Source organism: Panthera onca, chromosome F1, assembly GCF_046562875.1.
Source record: "Panthera onca isolate mPanOnc1 chromosome F1, mPanOnc1 haplotype 2, whole genome shotgun sequence".
NCBI classification, from domain to species: domain Eukaryota; kingdom Metazoa; phylum Chordata; class Mammalia; order Carnivora; family Felidae; genus Panthera; species Panthera onca.
This window is the reverse complement of record NC_138355.1, coordinates 24,833,508-24,854,431: the sequence shown is the minus strand read 5'-3', so window position 1 is coordinate 24,854,431 and position 20,924 is coordinate 24,833,508. Positions and strand designations below refer to the sequence as shown.

Below are 20,924 nucleotides of genomic sequence, written 5' to 3'. Positions count from 1 at the left end.
ACCTTTCACATTGCCATAGACCATTTGTGCAGCTTCCTGTTGTTTTTTTTTTTAATTCCTTTGCCCATTTCCCCCTTGAATGATTTTTCTTTAAGGATGAAAGCAGTCATGTATTAAGGATCCAAACAGTCATATTTTAAATGAAAAATACTTAATAGCTTCCTTGTGTTTTAGTTCTATGCAGAAAATTTTAAATTTCTATTGGATTAAGTCTAGCACTCTTTCCCATTGTAAGTACCTTTAATATACCAAGTACATTTTAATTTCAAATCAAACACAAGTTTTAAAAAAGCAATAGCAAGAGGCTGACACTCCATCTAGTTTCTCACGGACTATGACCACTTTATTAAACCAATGGGTGACCAATCCTCATGATCATATTCTATCTGTTATTCTTCTTACTACTCTAAAATGATTATTATATGGATTCACCCATATCCCCAACCAGATCACAATAGTTGAAATACTGCCTGAGCAATAGTAAACATTAGAGAATTTCTAGGTAGGTTAAGTAGGTGGACAGATAAATCTGTGAATGTCTATCCTACCTACAGTTCTATGGCACTTTATTTACAACGTGAATTTCTGGAAAAAAATCACAACCTTAAGAACTACAGAGTTAAAAGCAAGTTCCCTTTTATATTAAGCACTAATACATTCTGATGAGTAAAAAAAATGCTCAATCAATAAAACACATAAAGGACCAATTAAGGAATATATATTTATGCATTTTTGTTTAGTGATAGAACACGCTTCATTTTCCCATTAAGTAATGAGTAAACACAACCAGAATAGAATACTTCCTCAAGTATCATGTTTATAGTTAGCTTTATTCACAAAAATAACTTTTACCTGAATGGCAATATTGCGATCCTGAGCAACTTCAAGTTCTTTATTTTTCTCAGTTAGTGCCTTCAGTTGATTGTCTGAATAAAAGGAATTTTATGAACTTAAAAACTGCAATGACGGTTTTCATCCAATTGCCACCCATATGTATTTCAAAATGAAGAAACTGAGACTCAAAAAGACCGAGTTGTACATTCCAAATTCATGAATATTCCAAGTTTACTTGTAGACCAAATTTTTAATTGTGCTATCCTGTCTCCAAAATCACATTTTTGATCATTCTAACCAACATTTACAGGAAAACGCATATGTAGTTCTCACGTTTATCATTTTTCCAGGACATCTCTGAGTCAATCATAAAGAGTAAATTATATTTACAAATAAGAAAATTGAGTAAAAAAAGACAAAACCAAGAAAGTAAATAACAACATTTAAAGTATAGAAAATGTATACAGAGCAAATAACAATAATGGATAATTTTAATTCAGCTTGTTTATCACTTTAAAAAGAGCCTTTACCATGGAGGGAAAAAGTTATGCTTGATACTGAATTATCAAACCCACAATCTCCACTCATAATGGTCTATCTTCCCTTGTACAGTCTCTCCCTTAAATGCACACAAGTAACTAGGAAAAATATACTTCCTGAAACTTTCCTCCATTAAAATACATCTATATTATTTACGTGCTAGCAATTTAATGACTAAATACGTTATCACTATTTCCGATCTTAAGTTCTATTTAAACAGTTGGCTTATTATACAGAAAAATCTTGTTAAATTAGTGTAAATTTTCTATTTTGCACTTGTATTATTTGCTGCTTTCCAAAAGCACAGATTTAGAAAGATAAACTAAAAAAACACAAACATAATTGTATACTCCTAGAAGGCATACTAGATGCTTATTATACAGAAAAATCTTGTTAAATTAGTCTAAATTTTCTATTTCACACTTGTATCATTTGCTGCCTTCCAAAAGCGCAGATTTAGAATGACAAACTAAAAAAACACAAATATAATTGTATACTCCTAGAAGCCATCTAGATGCCTTGTGTAAATAGACTCATACACCTGAAAGTATAAAATAACCAAACTTATGCAAAACTGTGCTAACTTCACACAGGAAGGACTGCATGTGTACTGTTCAGCACAGTATCAAGTACATAGAAGACAAATGATAGGTTACCCTCATCTTTTCCAGATCTCATAAAAGGAGCAATAATCCAGTAATTTTCCTGAAATTCTTAAGTACCACAGCTCTACAGACCTAGTTATCATGCCAAAACAGAACTAAATACAGATGGATGAACCAGATGTAGCTACTCGAGAAATTACTTACACCTTCATTACACGTGTATATATATCATCGTACATATATGTCATATTTTTAAAAAAATTAAGTGCTTCAAAATGAGCTGAAAAAAACTATGACCTAAATACTCGATGGCCACAGACCTGGTTAAATAAAAAGGTTGAAGTGTTAACCATTCTCTTGATTATTAGCTTCTGTGTTCCCAATCAAATTAAAAACCCAGCTATCCCTAATAATACCATGTCCCTACTCTAGAAAGCTCTTGCCTGACATTTGCTTTCTTCTATCATAAGCAAAACATATAATACACATCATTTTCCTAAGAAATGCCACGACCTTTAACTAAGATCTTGTGTACCTTCTAGAACTTAATGATAGAAGGAAACTAATTAAAAAGGAAATTACTCAGCTTTCACAAGAAATGGGCCTTAAAGAGGAAATATCCTGGGATTCATACACATTTGTAAAAATTGTGACAGTTAAAATTATAATAATAGAACGAATAGGCTTTAATCTTCAACATGCAAATAATAAAGTCACTCTCCTTAATCACACTTTCCGTTGCATAATCCTTTATGACTTTTTATTTTTTTTTTTATTTTTTTTTCCTATAAATTTTAGGTTCTTTTATTCTATTGATTGCTTTATGACTTTTTAAAATGCTTTCAAACATCTCTCATTTGATCTGTACAGTTGTGTAAGCAGACGGACAGGTGGTTCTAGCCATTTTATATGTTACGATTTACATGTGGCAAAAGAACTTTTTAACAGCAGAATTGGAACTCAGATCTCCTGACCATTAAGCCCTATGACAATCAGTATTTTCATAAATAGTAATGTTTCCAGGGCACACAAAAAAGTATCTAAAAATCTCCATTCTCCAAGAATAAAATAAGGACACAATTAGATACTTACTGAGCTTCTCGAGCTCAAGCCTCAAGCTTTGGCACTCTCGGGTTTCATTCACAAGCCTCTCCTGACTGTGGGACAGCCTCTTCTCTATCTCAAAGTATTGTTGTTCTTCAGAAGAGCAGAGAAAAAAAAAATCAAACACACATGTGCACATACTGTCAATACTGCTACTTATTTTTAATAACATTGATTTTAATAGTTAAGACACAGTATTTGACTCTCACTCCAAATAAGAGAATTTAAGTAAAGGTACACAGAGCACTGAAAGGACTTTAACATTTCCTTATATACTTATCTATATATGTATATATGAACATATACACGTATATGAAAGAAAACAAGAACTAAAGAGAGTTTTACAAATTACTTCTCTGTCTATTCACAAGACTGAAATTCTTCAAGGTAGGCAAAATCTCTTATCTTAGTATTTTCCCCACACATTACTTTTTAGCATAAAGCTGACACACGTACAAAAAACCTTACTAAATGGAGAAAGAATAATTAAAAACTGCTTTGTTTTAAAAGGTCGTGTAAACAGACTCATACACCTGAAAGTATAAAATAACCAAACTTACGCAAAACTGTGCTAACTTCACACAGGAAGGACTGCATGTGTATTGTTCAGCACAGTATCAAGTACATAGAAGACAAATGATAGTTATGTGTAAATTAATGAAAAGAATGCTGTATACAACCTTCAGTGCTGGGATTCAGGGAATTATTAAAAAAATTTTTTTTAACGTTTATTCATTTTTTGGGAGAGAGAAGAGAGAGAGACAGAGACAGCATGAGCGGGGGAGGGGCAGAGAGAGAAGGAGACACAGAATCCGAAGCAGGCTCCAGGCTCCGAGCTGACAGCACAGAGCCCTGTACGGGGCTCGAACTGATAAACCGAACTGATAAACCGTGAGATCACCACCTGAGCCTAAGACGCTTAACCGACTGGGCCACCCAGGCGCCCCCAGGGAATTACTTTTTAACACCAATTCTGCTCGATAATTACATTTTTTTGAAGTGATAATGTATTCAGAATTTTCAATCAATTTAGCAAAAACAGCACCATAACCTCCCCCCCTCCCTCAAACCAAGAAACTTACAGAGTTTCTATTTCTAACCATAATCACGGTGGTCTTAATCTCTCTCCAAGGATGTTCAAGTCACTGTCGCCGGTAACTTTACTTGAGGGTCTGCTAGAGGTATCTATAAACAGGTCTTGACATACTTCCTATTAAACTCCAGCTTTTACAGAGAAATCCAAGGTATCAAACTTACTTAACCTATTTACGATCGCTGCGTTTCCAGCGCTGTTATGCACCTACTCATTTTTGTGAATATCGACATCGTTACTGGATCCGCTCGAAGGGCTAAAAAACAGAACTAGGTGCACGAAGTGGTCAGCTCGACAAAGGCCTTTGAAGGCAGGTGACCGGAAAACTGAGCGGCAATCGCGAGCATTTTACGCGCCACGTAAAGACACGGTACTCTAAGCTTAGAGGGAGAGGGGTCGCGCGGACTCTGGCTAGTCCGGGGTAAAGAAACCCAGATCTTCACAATTTGTGTGCCGACCAACGTTAAGTGTCCCTATGTGAGACTACTCTAACTACAAAGAAAACGGAGCTAAATGTAAATTCAGTTTCAAACAAAAGGGCTCCTTCCTTTCAAACTGTGAGGGAAGCAGGTAAGAGAAGGCCTACAGGAGGGCGAGGCAGCACAGGGAAGCGATGCCATCAGCGAAGTCGTACGCAGAAAGCGAGCTTGCAAGGGGAGAAGACCAGCCATGGCTACGGAGTCGGGCCCAGAACCACGGGCGGGAAGAGCGTCGCCACTTACCACTCTCCACCTTAAATTTCTCATGCCGCCCCTTCAGGCCATCGATCTCGGATTGCTGGTCGGCAAGGAACTTTTCAAGTTTGTTCTGGACGGACTTAGGCAGCTTGTTCAGTTCCGTGCGCTCCAGGACTTGCTGCAGCACCGCCGCCATGTCGATGTGGCCGGGGGCCGCGGGGCCAGCGGCCGGCGGAGCAGAACCGGAGAAGAAAGGCGAAGACCAAGAGGACCCAGAAGACTGGGCGCCCGCCTCGACCACCTCGCTCCGGGGCTCGCGCGCGCCTGCCCGCCGGAGACTCCCGCGGCGGGACCCTGGGAAATCGAGTCCTGCGTTAGGCACCGCCGAACGCGCCACAGCGCCCGCGCCCGAAGTGCGCGCGCAGCCGCCGGAAGGCGGGCACCCTGGGTATCCGAGTTCAGAGGCGGCCTCTGACCCGGCCGGGCACTCCGATTTCCGGCTCCCCAGTCCACCCGCTTCAAGCCCCACAGACCTGTGGGAAATGTAGTGTTGTTTTTTTTTTTTTTTTTTTTTTTTCCTCAATCCCTTCGGCGAGCCTGATTGCGCACCGCCCATTCCGCTTCCTCTTTTCTCCCCGCCCCCCGGCTCTCCTCAGGCCGTACGACTACTGTCCGCGAGATGGCGTCACGGAGTATTCGTCAACTCACGTCCCTCCCTGAAGAGTCAGGCGACCTTACCGTCAAAGCTCCGGGATGCCATGGGTCGTCCTCTTTGGCGGCTTCTAGACACTGAGCCACTAGAGGGCATCGGTCCGAACACGGTTGAACGGCAGGCGCCGGGCTACCGCCACGCTCTCAATGGCGCCCGGAAGGGGGCGGGGTGGCGACCGCAGTCCCTTTGGCTGAAGTGCTGCGATGAAGGAAGGGGGGCAGCGTGCGTCATCAGTATGCGCCACTTGACTCCCGAGACCCTGGGTTTGGAGTGGGAAGTGAGGTGTGGGAAGTCTGTCGCTTTCTGATGAATTCATTGGCTGTGGAATTTGGACCCGAGGGGAATCTGGCCCCTGGAGGCTGGTTCTTGCACCTTAAACCCCTTTCTCGGGAGGACGGACGGTTCGACAGGTTTGCCTGTCATGCGTGCAGAATCTGACTGCAGGTGAGTCGGCCTACGGGTGTAATACGTGAGTGTGAGGGTTGAGTGTGTGCACTCGGGCTCAGAGAACCTCCTTTTGAAGGAAGGAAGTAAGGAACAGACCGAGTGTAAGAAACATATGGGCAGACATTCCGGCACGAGATTCAAGTCCAGCTTTGACAAAACTTAACTTTGTTTAAAAAGGCATACTTAGAGCCTGTGTGTGTGTGTGTGTGTGTGTGTGTGTGTGTAGCGGAGTAACAGTGAGCCAACAGGAATTTAAGGCGCTCGTTTCATTTTTCTTTGTTTTAAGGTGATACTGCAGAAAGTGTTACCATATGTTTCTACTTCTTGAATGGAGAAACTATATACAAAAGTTTTGTGTTGTAACAAAAGTTTTAAAACACACTGTTAAAAACCGCTTATGACCCTGCCTCTATAACAGAACTACTTGTTTCCAGATCGTAATTCTGTGATTTTTAAGCCGAACCTGTAGATTATTTCATATTTAAATATGCCTCTGAAAGAATTTATTAGGTCCTTTATTGCAAATAAAGTATTCCTAATGTCATTCTCCTGCAGTTCCCACAGTAGCAGCCCTTTTGTGAATATCAGTAAGGAAAGATTTGATTTTTCTCCAAAGTATTTTATGTAAGCATGTTAACTAAGGTTGCTGGTATGGGTAGCACTGTCTTAGGTCCCTAGCCCACTATTCGTGATTTGGAAAATGCAGATATTCTGTGTTTGGACCCACAGAGTCCTAAAATTAGATGGGTTTTCAGACTTGCCTGATCCAAATTCTTTATTTTGTAGACTAGGAAATCTCTTTTGTAGAGATTGAGCTGTCTCAAGTCACAGTGCTTGGACAATTTGCATAGCTTATGCTGTCACACAATATTTCAGGATAAATTGAACTGTATTAGACAAGATGTACATTTTTAGTAGGGTTTTTGTAAAGTATGGTCAGCTATAAAAAGTTTTGAAGAAGCACTAAAGTAATATGGTTACTAGGTGATAGTTTGGAAAAAATAGGATTGCAAAGTTACATTTCATTACTTTGGAGTCATTGTCACTGCTTTTTCTTGAAGAATTAAGGATTATTAAGACAGAAGGAAAAGTAGAATAGCACAATGAAGAAGAGGAAAGTTTAATATGTTAAGGCACTATTAAAAATGGAAAGACTTTAAATTTATAGCAGCGTTACTGATTTAGATAGGCAGTTCTAGACTTAGTCTAAAGAGAAATTTTGTGCAAACCCCATTTACTTGCACACTTGTTGGAAAAGAGCTAGGAAGAAATGTGATGCATTTTGAGACAAAACTGAACAGGCTTTTTTGAAAAAACAACACCCTGTAGACAGTTTCAAACTGGAACCAATTTGCTGGGCTTTACTTTTGGAGTAATGGAAAAATCATTGTGACTGGTGATTTTCTTTACGGGTGTCAGATATGCCACTGCAGCATACTTATAGTTGCCTTGGCTTTATTGTGCCAAAAGTTTGAAATCTTTTCCAGAACTCAAATGACTCTTATTCCTATTCAAAATGCTGCAGCTGTCATCCATAAACTGGAAAGAGAGAGCAGAACAGGAGTTACCCTTAGTAAAGGGTTAATTGAAACACCAACTATGATTCCTCAGTATGAACATAGCATTTAAGGACATGGATTCTACAGCTAGACTGCCTAAGTTGAAATTCCACTTTTGCCACTTACCAGCTTTGCTGCTTGAGCAAGTTCCTTTTTTTTTCTTCATCTATAAAACAAGGGTTATTAAAAAGGGGGGGTTATAGTAATAGTACCTACCTCATGGAGTTTTTGTGAATATTAGGTATTACCACATGTACAGTACTTAGAACAAGGCTTTATACAAAGTAGAAACCACGTAAATGTTCATTATTCTTGCATTGCTATTTATCAAATTTCATAATTCTAATTAGACTGTGAGTTACTCAAGGGTAGAGGTCAAGTATTATTCATCTTTGTGCCATCCGACCTGGCTCAATTTCTAGCACATAGTAGTTCTTCATAGTATGTTTATTGAGTAAATGAATTTGATTCTATCTCCCAATGAGCAGCTCAGAAATTGTCTTCTTTCCTGTTTTTGAAATGAGTACAATGAGGCTCAGCTTAGACTATCAAAGATGTTACAACTAAGGAGTAGCAAATTAAATAAAAAAAATAGGTGTGTTGACTGCTAGGTTGGTTTCCTCTCCCTTATCTTGGCTATAGAAGTGGGTTTTATCTTTTATGTCAACTCTAGTTGATTGGTAATCATTTCCAGCAACACTGTATTGAGGACTCTGAAGCTACATTTAAACTTTGCGGGAAAGAATTCCCTATTTAATAAGCAATCTCTGCAAGGCATGGGATAGAATCAGGGTAGTACCACTTCTGTCTGTATACAACCTCCATGACAAAAACATTGCAAGTTATACTTTTACTTAAGAATGCCGTATATTTTTTTCTCATAATTTAGGAGATAGAATTAGTTCTCAGTAATGGGAAGAACCTACATCGTAGAAGAGGCTGTTGGCCAGTATCTTTCAAACATAAATCTTCAAGGAAAGGCTTTTGTCTCTGGTCTTTTAATTGGACAGGTATGTATCTTTTAGTGCATTTATTGATAAAACAAATTACTTGTTTATTTAAAATTAAAATATGCTGTTTAACAATAAGCATAAGGTTAGGGAATGGAAGAATGGAATGTAAAAGAAGAACTTAATATGGATCTTTGAGGAAAAATATAGAGAAGCAGGACAGACCCCAAGTTTGCTTAAGTGAGAACACATTTCCTTTTGATAATGTAAAAGTAAATTATAATGTAAAAGAAACCCCAAAATTAGAATTTTACTGACCAGATTATACGTATCTTAATGTCTTTCCAAGTGTTTTATACTCTCATCTAATCTTTATTAATTCCTGGTTGTCTAATTCTTTGCAAAAGTAGCTTTTGACAACTTTATTTCCCATTGTTTATCTTATCTCAACCTTGGTGGCGATAGTGGGCATGTCTTTGTTACATGCTATGGTATCCATTTTACTGATTTTTTTTTTTAATGTTGATTCAGTGGAAAGGGAGGAAAAGGGAATAGGAGAAATTTGAAAATTAGACAAATTTTATTTCCCTTTTAGAGTTAAGCCTTAAAAATCAACACAAAATGGAACAGAGATTTAGACAGTTATGTTAAAAAGCATAAGCACCTGCTGATTTATCGTATAATCAGCAGGTAGGACTGGTCAGCAGTATAAAGCGACAACAAAAGGAGAGTCACAGACACACTGGCCTACCTCCATCTAAACACTAGTTAGAGAAGAGTGCACTGTGGCCCAAGGGCTTGATTTTGATGCCTAGGAGCAAAAAGTTCTATTGTAATAATTTTCTTTCTGAGTATTTTATCATGATGCTTTAGAATCTTCTAATTGTGTAATTAATTTTTTTGTTTTGATTCTATCCAGATTTTCAAGCTGTTTCCTTTTATAATTTGGTGCCCTCTGTTACCTACTTATAAAGAATGTACTGTCCAGAAGAGTCATGTGTTCACACCCGTTCATGATATTCTTGTTTTCAACATCATTCTGAATGAGCCTAGTTAATGTCAGTCTAGCCCTGAGAGACCGGTTCATTTTCAGGATTTTCATACAGCTGATTTCCTAACTTGTAACGCAGAGGGTAGACCCTGTACTATTCACACAGATAATACCACCCTATGAGGCCTCACATTAGGTAGCCAAAGTACCTCTTGGCAATAATCTGAACTACTTTGTGATTCAGGTTACTTGTATCCAATATGGGGCTCTTTTTGCTAGGAGTTTTTTTTTTTTTTTAAATTTATGTGTTTATTTGAGAGAGAGAGAGAGCGAGCGAGCCCACCTGGGGAAGGAACAGAGGGAGAGAGAGAGAATCCCAGGCAGGCTGTGCACTGTGTCAGCACAGAGCCCAATGCGGGGCTTGAACTCAAGAATCATGAAATCATGACCTGAGCTAAAGTCAGATGCTTAACTACCTGAGCCACCCAGGTGCCTTAGGAACTTTTCATTTAAGGTTTTCGACTACCCTTTATTTAAGAAAGTTTAAGGGAATGAGAGTCTCAGAAAAAGACGTAGTCAGTAAAGATAAAAGGTCAGGGAGAAATACCCTTTTCCAAACTTGCCTCACTCGTATAGGCTTCTAGAGCTTGGCAAAACCACCATCTTACAAATAAGCCTCTCACGTTTTAAGATCTTCCTTCTAGTCTTTCCTTCTATTGCCTTTTCATCCCTTCTGGTATGTTTCTTCTTAAACTCATCACTTTCTCCTTCTTCAAGCTTGCCTGTTTCCTACTCTCTGGGTCAGTTTTTTCTTTTCTTTTTTTTTTTTTTAAAGTTCTGCTTTCTTAATCAGCATCTACCTTTTCCTGTGTGTATATGAATATAACTTTCTGGCAAAATTACTTTTGTAGAAATAATTTCTCTTCCTTTGCATTCTATTCCAGGATGACACTCAATAGGAGTTTCAGGTCATGTATGAGAATGACACCATGCTAACTGGGTTTATCTGCCTTGTTTTTACTTTTTCTTTATAGTGTACTTTCACTGTAAGGAGGTTGAGCTATTAAAAGTTCCCTAAATTTATCTTTACTTTTTTTAAATGTTTTTTTTTAATGTTTATTTGTTTTTGAGACAGAGAGAGACAGAGCATGAACGGGGGAGGGTCAGAGAGAGGGAGACACAGAATCTGAAACAGGCTCCAGGCTCTGAGCTGTCGGCACAGAGCCTGATGCGGGGCTTGAACTCATGGACTGCGAGATCATGACCTGAGCCGAAGTCGGCTGCTTAACCGACTGAGCCACCCAGGCGCCCCCCTAAATTTATCTTTAGATAGCTCACCTTTGGTTACCATTTAACAGTTATTAAAACTGAGGAACATAAATCTGATATCACTTCAATTATGTGTCCCAAATCCCGTTTGTTTTTCTGTGGACAAACATGTACAAATTCGCTCTATCATTGTTTCAGTGAAACTAAGACACACAAGATAATTTGTTGCTTTATTTTACTGAGTTTTTATATTTGCTGAGCCATCCAATCTGTTCAGATTATTTAGAAAATAAATATGATAACTAGAAAATTGACAAAGCGTTTTATCTTTTAGTTAAAATGCAGTACATTCACTCATTCAGTAAACTGTTTTTAAGAACCACTAAAGGACCACTATATGATTCACATTCAGGATGTCCAAGCAAATGAGGATCTGATATTAAGTATATCATGTATATAAATGACACGTGAGGGAAACATTGCAAGGTTATCCATGATAATTGGTTTCCCTGTTAATTCCGTTGTAATGCAAGTATTAGCAATTTATGCTGTACGTATATTATTTTTGCATGTCGTAAGAGCTTTATGTTCTTCGATCGGATAACACTCTAATAAGCTCTCCTAATTTGTTTTTAAGTGTTCTTCACAAAAGGATTATGTCATTCTTGCCACTAGAACGCCACCCAAAGAGGAACAAAATGAGAACCTCAAACATCAACAAAAAGCTAAGTTGGATAACTTGGATGAAGAATGGGCCACAGAACATGCCAACCAGGTCATCATATTTGTTTTTTTATAGAGTTAAGTTGTGCTTATTGACTGACAAAATAAAAGCACTTCAGTCTCAGACTACTAGACTAGGATTTCAGAGTACTCGTTTTTAATAGTACATCAAAGATAGAAATATCTTGTGTTTCATTTAAAAATGCATTTTCTTACTTGAGGTTAAGTCACCCAATATTACCTAATAAGTGATGGAACTGGGATTTGAACCCAGGCTGATTTGATATATGTGCTGCCGAAGGCAGCACCAGGCAGTCTCATTTGAAAGCCTTTGATTTTATATGCTCTGCTTTTCTATTGCTAATATTTATCCATTGTAGGGTTTTTTTTTAATGCTTATTTATTTTTGAGAGAGAGAGTGTGCACACAAGTGGGGGAGGGACAGAAAGAGAGAGACACAGAATGTGAAGGAGGCTCCAGGGCTCTGAGTTGTCAGTGCAGAGCCCAATGTGGGGCTTGAACCTGTGAACCATGAGATCATGACCTGAGCCGAAGTCCAATGTTCAACCAACTGAGCCACCCAGGCGCCCCTATCCATTGTAGTTTTTAACCTGTCTTTGTTATTTGTCCTTTAGCTTATTTCTGAGTTTTCTTTAAAATAATATAATACTACTAATAAAACAATAATAATATAATACTAAAATAATACTAGTTATTGATAATATAGTTGCTGGTCAGATTGTTTTAAAGACTTCATGTAGAATAAAATGATAGGTTTTTTTTTATGTCCTTAGAATGTATGTTGTAATCAAAGTTACCACAAACCAATTGTAAGAGAAATGAGATAAAAGTAGAAAAGTACAGTAAGAATATAGAATGGTGGATGATTAAATATCTGCCAATGGCTAGATTCAAACAGGTTCACAAAAGGTTCTAAACTTGCAACATGAATAGTACTGCCAGCAGAAGTCAGAGAACACACTGAAGACACAAAGGATAGTATGAATAAATGACCCAAAGGCATGAATGTTAAAGGCATGTTAGGGGAAGAGCAAGCAATTGGTTACAATCGAAAGACCGGATATGTAAAAGAATGTAGTTTTAGACATAAGGCTGTGAGGATGTTTATGGATGGTTTTGGAGCGCTATCCTAAGAAGTGGGGAGTTTGTTTGGTGGATAGTAGCTCTGTGGTAGACTTTCAGAGCTTCCTTTAGAGAAGGAGTTAATATGATTGATCAATAATTGAGGAAATAATTTCAATACCTTGGTACAGTATAAATGGAGGGTAGAGAGACTGAATATCAGTTACTGTAATAGTTAAAAAAAAGATGATGTGAGCCCGTCCTAGACTCTAAGCTTTGTGAGGACACGGGTCATGTCTGTTTTGTTTATGGGTATATCCTCAGTGCCAAGTGTAGTATTTCCATGGTTTACAAGAAGAACTCCAAAATGTTGGATAAATGAATGCATGAATTAACTAATGCAGTGAGCTAAAACTTCACTGCCAAAACGCTCCAGTCACAGAGCCAATAGCAAGATGATTTAGTGACCAAGTAGACTGGGAGTGAAGAGCTATTGAGAAAGTAGCTAAACATGACAGATTTCTAGCCCAGATGTTTGGGAAGATGGTGTTGCCTTTATATAAGGAGGAAAAAGATTTGGGAGTGGGTGAGAGGGAATTCACTTAAAAGTAGTTATTGAATGGATTATATCAACTAATAGGAAATGTTAGAGTAATGTAAAACAATGATTTCCATCTCCCATCAACTTTAAATTTTTCAGAGTTGCACGTGTTTATCTGTATGTTTGTATGTGTAATAGGAGTGGTGTGTAGTAAATACAAGAAATTTTTAATATCTTCTAATGAAAATAATAAATATTTCAAACTTAAATTCACAATGGTTTCTAAAGTAACTTTGGACTCTAATTTTTCTTCTGGTTTCTTATGCAGTGTATACTATATATGCATATATATATATATATATATGCATAGAGAGGTATATATTGTATATGTTTACACATACACACACACACACACACACACACACACACACACACACGGACATAAAATTTTTATAGCAAAATAAGTTAACCGTTTTGCCTCTAGAAAGAAATCGCTAATTTTATGTGTTATGGTGATTTTGAAAACATACAGATTTTCTGTGCTAAATATGAAAACTTTGTTCTTTATTTATATGTCAAGCATATGTTACTATAGTGAATAGAATTTATGAAATCTGAGAGAACCACCAGCAGACACAATGTAAATATATTAAGGAATAGACTGGTATGTAAGAAGACTTAACTTTGTGATCAGTTTTCTTGTGCACTGAGCACACAAAAAAATAACCAAAGCATTTTGATCTCTGAATTTAGATGATAGAAAGAAATCCATATGGTATTAAGAACTAGCCACAGTCATGTGAAGGGAAATAACATATTGTGGAGAACAAACTAGTAGTTTGGATCAAAAATATGCATAACTTCATAATCTACAAGTCCACCTCAGGAAATTTATTCTAAGCAAATAATGCCATGAACATAGAAAGCCTTGCTAGAAGTTTTACAATATTATTTTAGAGTAAAGGGGTGCCTGGGTAACTTGGTTAAGTGTCTGACTTCGGCTCGGATCACAATCTCACAGTTCATGAGTTATAGCCCTGCATCGGGCTCTGTGCTGATAGCTTGGAGCCTGGAGCCTGCTTCAGATTCTGTGTCTGAAATAAAAAACATTTATTTTAGAGTAAAGAAAAATTGGAAAGAACATTCATACCCAATGTAATAAATAGGTACAAAAATTGAAGTAAACATAAAAAGTAGGAAACAATGGATTTTCAAGTCAGACGCCCTCTATTCAAATCCTAGGCTTTTAACATTCTTCTGAATATTATAAGAATAGAGAGTTAGTTGAGAATCACTTCTTCTCTTAAAGAACTTCCAGACCATCGCATACAAATGATTATAGCACGGGCTCATGTGATAAGCTCCATGGGAAAACAACACCAGAGTCTTGTAGAGTTGGGAGATCAAAGTATCAGGGAAGGCAGCTTCCTCAAGCTGACTTTCACGTACAGTAGAGTTCAGTCATGTAGAAGGATAAAGGAAAACCAGTTCAGGCTGAGGGAGCAGCTGGAATGAAGGTTTAGAATTAGAAAGCTGGATACATGTATGGGAAACAGAACTTTTTGAATGATACTTGAATATTTCAGGGAAAAGTAGCATTAAGTGAGGCTCTGAATATCTGATTAGCTAGATTTTGGAGACTCTGAAATACTAGTAGTAGATAAAATTTATGTATTATTTAGGTGACCGACAGTGGAAGTCATTGAAAAATTTTAGAAGATATCTCACAAGATACTTTGATCTTGTGAGAAAGGGGTTTTGTTTATTGATGTAACTAAAGGGTATCATTATTAAATGGTTTAAGTTATAAAGTATTTTTAAGACAAAAATTAAGGACACTTTAGAAAGATTGTGTACATACTGACACCCCATTCATCATGGTTATCAACTGTTTCGTAGTATCTTAACCAGTTTTTCAAAGCGCCTGTATACCTGTATATGTATACCTGTAGGATATACATATAGTTAGTACTCAGTAAGTATTTGTGGATTTAGTATTTAGCTTCTCAAACACCAAACATTGCATATAATGCGAAATGCTTATGTTAGCTAATACTATATTTCTATTTTTAGGTGTCCAGAATGCTACCAGGGGGACTTTTAGTTCTTGGAGTATTTATCATTACAACTTTAGAAATGGGAAATGATTTTCAAAATGCCCTGCGTAGAGTAAGTCTGAAATATCAAAAATTCTTAAGATGATCAAGGTTTACATCTTATTTGAATTGATTATACATATATGCAATGATCCTAGGCATATTTTAGATTAGCATTTCATAATCCTTTATGCTGGGATTATGTTAAAACAGCTTTTTTCATCTGATTGCATAGTATTTTGAGTGTAACAAAAGGTCAGTATTTCTATTTTCAATCAAAGCTATTTTAAAATAGCTTTAACTTAATTTTATTTTTTTAAACATAATTTATTAGCTAACATACAGTGTATACAGTGTGCTCTTGGCTTTGGGAGTAGAGTCCCGTGATTCATCGCTTACCTCTAACACCCAGTGCTCATCCCAACAAGTGCCCTCCTCAATCACTTGGAACTAAATGGAAGTTCTAGCAGAGTACTACTATTGGACAGTACTTGTTAAACCACTATGACTTGTCTCATGATAGTAAAAAATTATCTTTAAAATTAAACCTATTAGCTTAACTTCCTTTTAGTTCCAAGTGATTGCTATAATGTGAAATTAATAGGTTTTGTGATTCTTCATGTGTTAATTTTCTCAAGATTCTGAGAGTAAAACATAATCAGATACTTATTCTGGACTATCAGATACTTAATCAGGACTATCATTAGTCCCCTCCTTTTTGTTTTATTCCTATATCAGTGAGTTGGGTAACATAGTCCATAATTAATTATGAAGGTCCACAAGCTGTTTTCCCTTAAGCCCAAATCTAAAGCAAACTCTGTACAGGCACCTTTCATCTCTTTTAGCACTCAGGATCCAAATGAGTCTTCATAAAGTTCTTTCCCACCCCAAGAGAGAAGGGGACCCTATAATCTTGATAAATGCAAAACCCCACAGAATCTCCAAAAAACGTTTCCTAGTAAAAAAGTGTGTAGCCAATAAGAATCACAGATGCTACAGACTCTTCAGTTTTGTAATCTTCTCTCCTCTCAAATGTCCGGTATTAAATCTTTGTACCTAAAGGAAAAAGGGAAGAAAATGGAGATATTCCCCTCCCCTGGCAAGTTACTCAACTTTCTGCTGTTTTTTCCATTTAAAATAAATGTACCTTTCACAGTTGTTTATCCTTTTTGACATTTTGAAGTATAAGTCTAGACATTTTTAATTGCATTTGTTGTGCATCCTTTTGTGGTTGGCACTGGATTGAATAAGGTGAACTTGGGCTCAGAGCTAGAGAGATAGTGGTGGTCCTCTTTCCTTTTACTTTTGTATTATTTTTGTTCTTAAGAAGGAAGTAAGACTTTAGAAATGCTGTATTTCAGAAATGATGGAGTATCAGTTTCCTAACTTTGTTTCTATTGCCCTTATTGAGGCAATTTGTAAGAAATAACCTTATAAAACTTGTGTCTTCCATAAGGTCTTTGTTGAGATCTTTGTTATATTACATACTATCATCTTTGAAGAAATTTCTTCATTATCAAGAAAGTTGTGCCTCTTCTCAACAGTTGTGTTCAGTTTATGGACCATGTGAATTAGGTAACAGATTAGATTGGTCTGTGCACATTACTGTTAGGAAGCTTTGAGTCACATTTATGCCCCTCTCATATCAAGTATGTATTTTTAAAATTCTTATTTTGGCATAAATACATGTCACTGTTTCTAATTTTTTTTTTTTTACTTTTATGTTATTAGTATATTTTATGTGTACTTATGTAGTGCCTTACATCTTTTGTGACATTTAAATAAGAAATCCCAAATGGGTGACATGCTTCATTTTTATAGGTTAAAAATCACTTGCCATTTCTGATTCTAATTAAAATGAAGTATTTATTCTATACTTAAATGTTAATTGCCCCAAATTAATTTCTCATGTCCAGTTGATTAATGACAGTGAATTGTATGTTTATATTTAAAACCCAAATTTTATACATCCCTAAAAATGGAATCCAAAAGGTTAATATTCAGTCACTTTTTTGAAGACAAAAAAATTTAACGATAGAATCATGGAATTTTAAAGCTAATTGGGAGCCTAGGGACATTATAATTATCTTTTTCTGCACTCATTTTTGTTCTCTTATTTTGCATTCAGTTGATGTTGTTTTCCTCTCTTTCAGCTAGTATTTGCTATGGAAAAATCTATGAATAAAAGGAGACTGTGGAATTTCACAGAAGAGGAAGTCTCAGAACGAGTGACACTTCACGTTTGCTCTTCTACAAAAAAGTATCTTTTGTATAGGTGTTTGTATTTTAAAATATATGAGACCAAAATAATGTTCCTGCAAGTAGTTTCCCATTGATTTAAATCATTTAAAAAACAGGCATAACTTGTAAGCTTTTCCTGTATATAACACATAATTAGGACTGCCGATAGTAATTATGGTAGTAATTGTTGTTAATCATGTCTTGGATTATTAAAGACTTTGAGAAAGGTGGGAAGAACTGGGGATTCTGAGCTCATTAACTGCTAACTACCCCTGTACATTGAAGCTCAGTAGGTCCCATACAGAGAGGTAGAAGCCCAACTTACAGCTGAGGCAAAGTAATTCTTTTATCATGGTAAATTTTCACCCCCAGTTCAGAATGGTCAGTTCAAAGCACAGATACACTGATTTGGACAGTGTAGAACATCCAAGTAATTATTATGTCTTTAGCCAACATCAAGTGACACTAAAAGCCACTTTAGGGGCTCCTTAGCTTCTTTTTCTCTACATCTTGTCAGAGCAAGGGTACCTCCCAAGCAAGAGGCAGCCACACCAAGGGAGCTAAGCAGCGCAAGGGCCTAGTGAATTAGGACGTGGAAAAGGCAAAATTCAAGAAGTGATCATTCCTGCCGAAGCTGAGTTTACAATGCCTTTGGTAATTAAAAGTTTCATGCACAGGACCTTTGACTCAGTAAACATTTTCAGACTGGGGTCCATTTAAAGCAGCACTCCTATTATAGAGGGTGTGTATTTAAGGAAAATTCTGCAAGTGCTTGCATTCTGTTCATTGTGATTGGCAGGATTTTAAGCAATAGGAAATAGTTTACAGCATCATAGGTATCATAATCAGAACGATTTTTGTGTTTATATAAATTTATACAAAATATGGATATTTTTATATGTTTAGTTACAAGATGTATATGTGCAAACATATATGTGTATATATTTCAGTATATAAAGTAGTCTGATTTTGTTAAAAACTCTTGGATGCATGCACTTTATTTTTATTTTTTGATGGTTTATTTTCTTTTGATTAATAAGAATGAATTATCTTTTTTGGTCATTTCTACCCTTAACCAGTAAAGAATATTTTGTAGAACTTATGATATCCATGATCCAAAGGTAAGAAAAATACCTCTTTAAAGATTTTTGTATTGCAAATTATTTTAAAAATAATACTAAATATTTAGTTTTAATAATTTTCCATGATTTCACTTCCTATTGATGTTCACAGCCAACTACAGTTGTTTATTTTGAAATGTGATTAATTTCATTACAAATAAGGAAAATTTAGTTTTTTTCCATTGTTAAAATATTTTTCTTAAGCTTCCCCTACCTACTTATATATTTAGTATTCTATTTGAGTGGCTGGTAGTAAAAGTATCTGGGCTTTTGGTAGCTACCTATATTGCCTAGTAAGCAAGCTACCTACTAGCAGAATCCAGACTGACATTTTGCTAAGATGTCTAAAAGCAGTGTGAAAAAGTAACTTTGCAGTTTTCTGTTAGCAAGGTATAGGACAGAAAGGAGAACATCTGACACCTAATAGTCAGTTGCTCAGTGATTATTTGCTCTGCATCATAAGCTTCAGAATTGATACTATTGAAGCTACAGGTGAGAAGAACCAGAGGACTTGTCAGAATTCTACCCATGAACTATCTGATTCTTTTTCAACCCACCACTGGGGGATGGAGCTGCCAAGTCTGTCTGGAATGTGCTGAAGAATAGTGAACTTAATGCATGCTTCATTTCCGTTTAGTTTAACCTATTGCCCTTTGATGAAAGAAGTTGGCCAATATGTTAGATGGCAGTTTGTGTGAGTTATTATGTTGTACGTTTTATGATGTTTTATTGTTTGATATATTTTACCTAAATCACATATTTTATGTTTTGTTTTGTTTTGTTTTTTACTTTCCCCACTGCTAAAGAGTTCAGCAAAACCAGCAGATTGGAAGTATCAAAATGGACTATCAACTTCATGGCTTTCTTTAGAGTGTACAGTTCATATTAATATTCACATCCCGCTGTCTACTACTTCAGTCAGCTATACTTTGGAGAAAAATACAAAGGTATTAAGGCAAATGAATTTTCTTTAGTGATTGCTGAATAGATAATCTGCTGTTTTTCTGGTTGTCTGAGCCATTCATTTTATGATCCTCATAAATTGCATACTAATTATAATGATATTATGAGTGACTAATTTATTTCCCCAGCCAGATTAGAAATTTAGAGATAGGACAGCATCATAACGGTAACACATTTAGCATAATAGGTGCTCCGTAAATATTTGTTAATTAATATGTAGTTAAGTACATTGTAAAATACAGTTACATAAAATACAATTATTTAAAAGGTATATTGTTTGGTCTTTAGTTTTGTTTTCTCCTTTCCAGTCCTTTTTTGTATTTCTGTACCATTCTTTTGTTCATGTCTCATTTCTCTTCTTTCTGTTGAAGGAAGCAGATGGACCTTGCTTATTTTTTCCCCTTTTATACTCCCTTATATATTTGTTCTTGAGGTTCTTTCTCTTTTCTCACTTTTTTAAGATAATGAGCATTACTGAATTTTATTTGACTGTGGTCATGTAATTATTAAGCCTTCTAAGTCTGTGATATGAATGTTAGTTTGGGATAAAGTTTAGAAAAACTATTATTAAATAGGAGTAAGGTGCTAAAAATTGGGGGATATACTTTTTTTGTTGTTTATGAGACTGAATAAAGACACAGCACAGGGATATAGTCAGTGATACTGTAATAGTGTTGTATGGTGACAGATGGTAGCTACACTTGTAGGCATAGCATAACATATAAAGAAGTTGGGTCACTATGTTGTATGCCTGAAACTAGTGTAATGTTTTGTGTCAGCTATACTGAAAAACAATTTTTTTAATATACAAAGCAAAAATGGCAAAATGTTAACTCAAGAAATAAATAAATACCACACTACTGATTACCACATTAACATTTCAGTGTATCAGGTGGGAAAAAAGTAGACTCTAGGGAGTTTAATTGAGATGGCATTATATCTGAAAGATATCCATGTTATATTTTTTTTAAGAATGGACTTGTACGCTGGGCCAAGCAAATAGAAAATGGTGTTTATTTGATTAATGGACAAGTTAAAGATGAAGATTGTGACCTGTTAGAAGGGCAGGTGAGTTGAGAGAAAATCATCTTATGAAATTATTTGTACTTAAGGAAAAATTAAAAATGACATCTTTAGTTCTTGCCTTCATGAAAACAGTTTCCATCTACTTCTTATTTCTAAGGTCTTTTGGTTGTTTTTTTTTTTTTCATTTTTTTTAATGTTTGTTTATTTTTGAGAGCAAGAGAGACAGAGCACGAACAGGGGAGGGGCAGAGAGAGAAAGGGAGACACAGAATTGGAAGTAGGCTCCAGGTTCTGAGCTGTCGGCACAGAGCCTGATGCAGGGCTCGAACTCACAAACTGAGATTATGACC

The 20,924-nt window shown here is 36.3% G+C and overlaps 2 protein-coding genes across 3 annotated transcripts in view; one reads left to right on the top strand and one right to left on the bottom strand.

Annotated features, from left to right (window-relative positions):
• Positions 1-5,687, bottom strand: part of TPR (translocated promoter region, nuclear basket protein) — a 69,668-nt gene extending 63,981 nt beyond the window's left edge. The window contains exons 1-4 of one of the 2 annotated variants that reach the window (XM_060643688.3): positions 5,592-5,687; positions 4,899-5,207; positions 3,072-3,176; positions 853-926 (exon numbers count right to left, since the gene is read on the bottom strand). In XM_060643688.3, the coding sequence (XP_060499671.2) occupies positions 853-926; positions 3,072-3,176; positions 4,899-5,207; positions 5,592-5,661 (558 nt within the window). In that variant the 5' untranslated portion in view covers positions 5,662-5,687. Of the gene's footprint in view, positions 1-852; positions 927-3,071; positions 3,177-4,898; positions 5,386-5,591 lie in introns of those variants that run through there. The other variant, XM_060643689.3, reaches the window with a different exon arrangement.
• Positions 5,606-20,924, top strand: part of ODR4 (odr-4 GPCR localization factor homolog) — a 34,616-nt gene continuing 19,297 nt past the window's right edge. The window contains exons 1-8 of the mRNA XM_081791864.1: positions 5,606-6,009; positions 8,461-8,581; positions 11,419-11,556; positions 15,202-15,297; positions 17,378-17,484; positions 18,550-18,586; positions 19,393-19,533; positions 20,522-20,617. Coding sequence (XP_081647990.1) covers positions 8,483-8,581; positions 11,419-11,556; positions 15,202-15,297; positions 17,378-17,484; positions 18,550-18,586; positions 19,393-19,533; positions 20,522-20,617 — 714 coding nt within the window. The 5' untranslated portion in view covers positions 5,606-6,009; positions 8,461-8,482. The remainder of the gene's footprint in view (positions 6,010-8,460; positions 8,582-11,418; positions 11,557-15,201; positions 15,298-17,377; positions 17,485-18,549; positions 18,587-19,392; positions 19,534-20,521; positions 20,618-20,924) is intronic.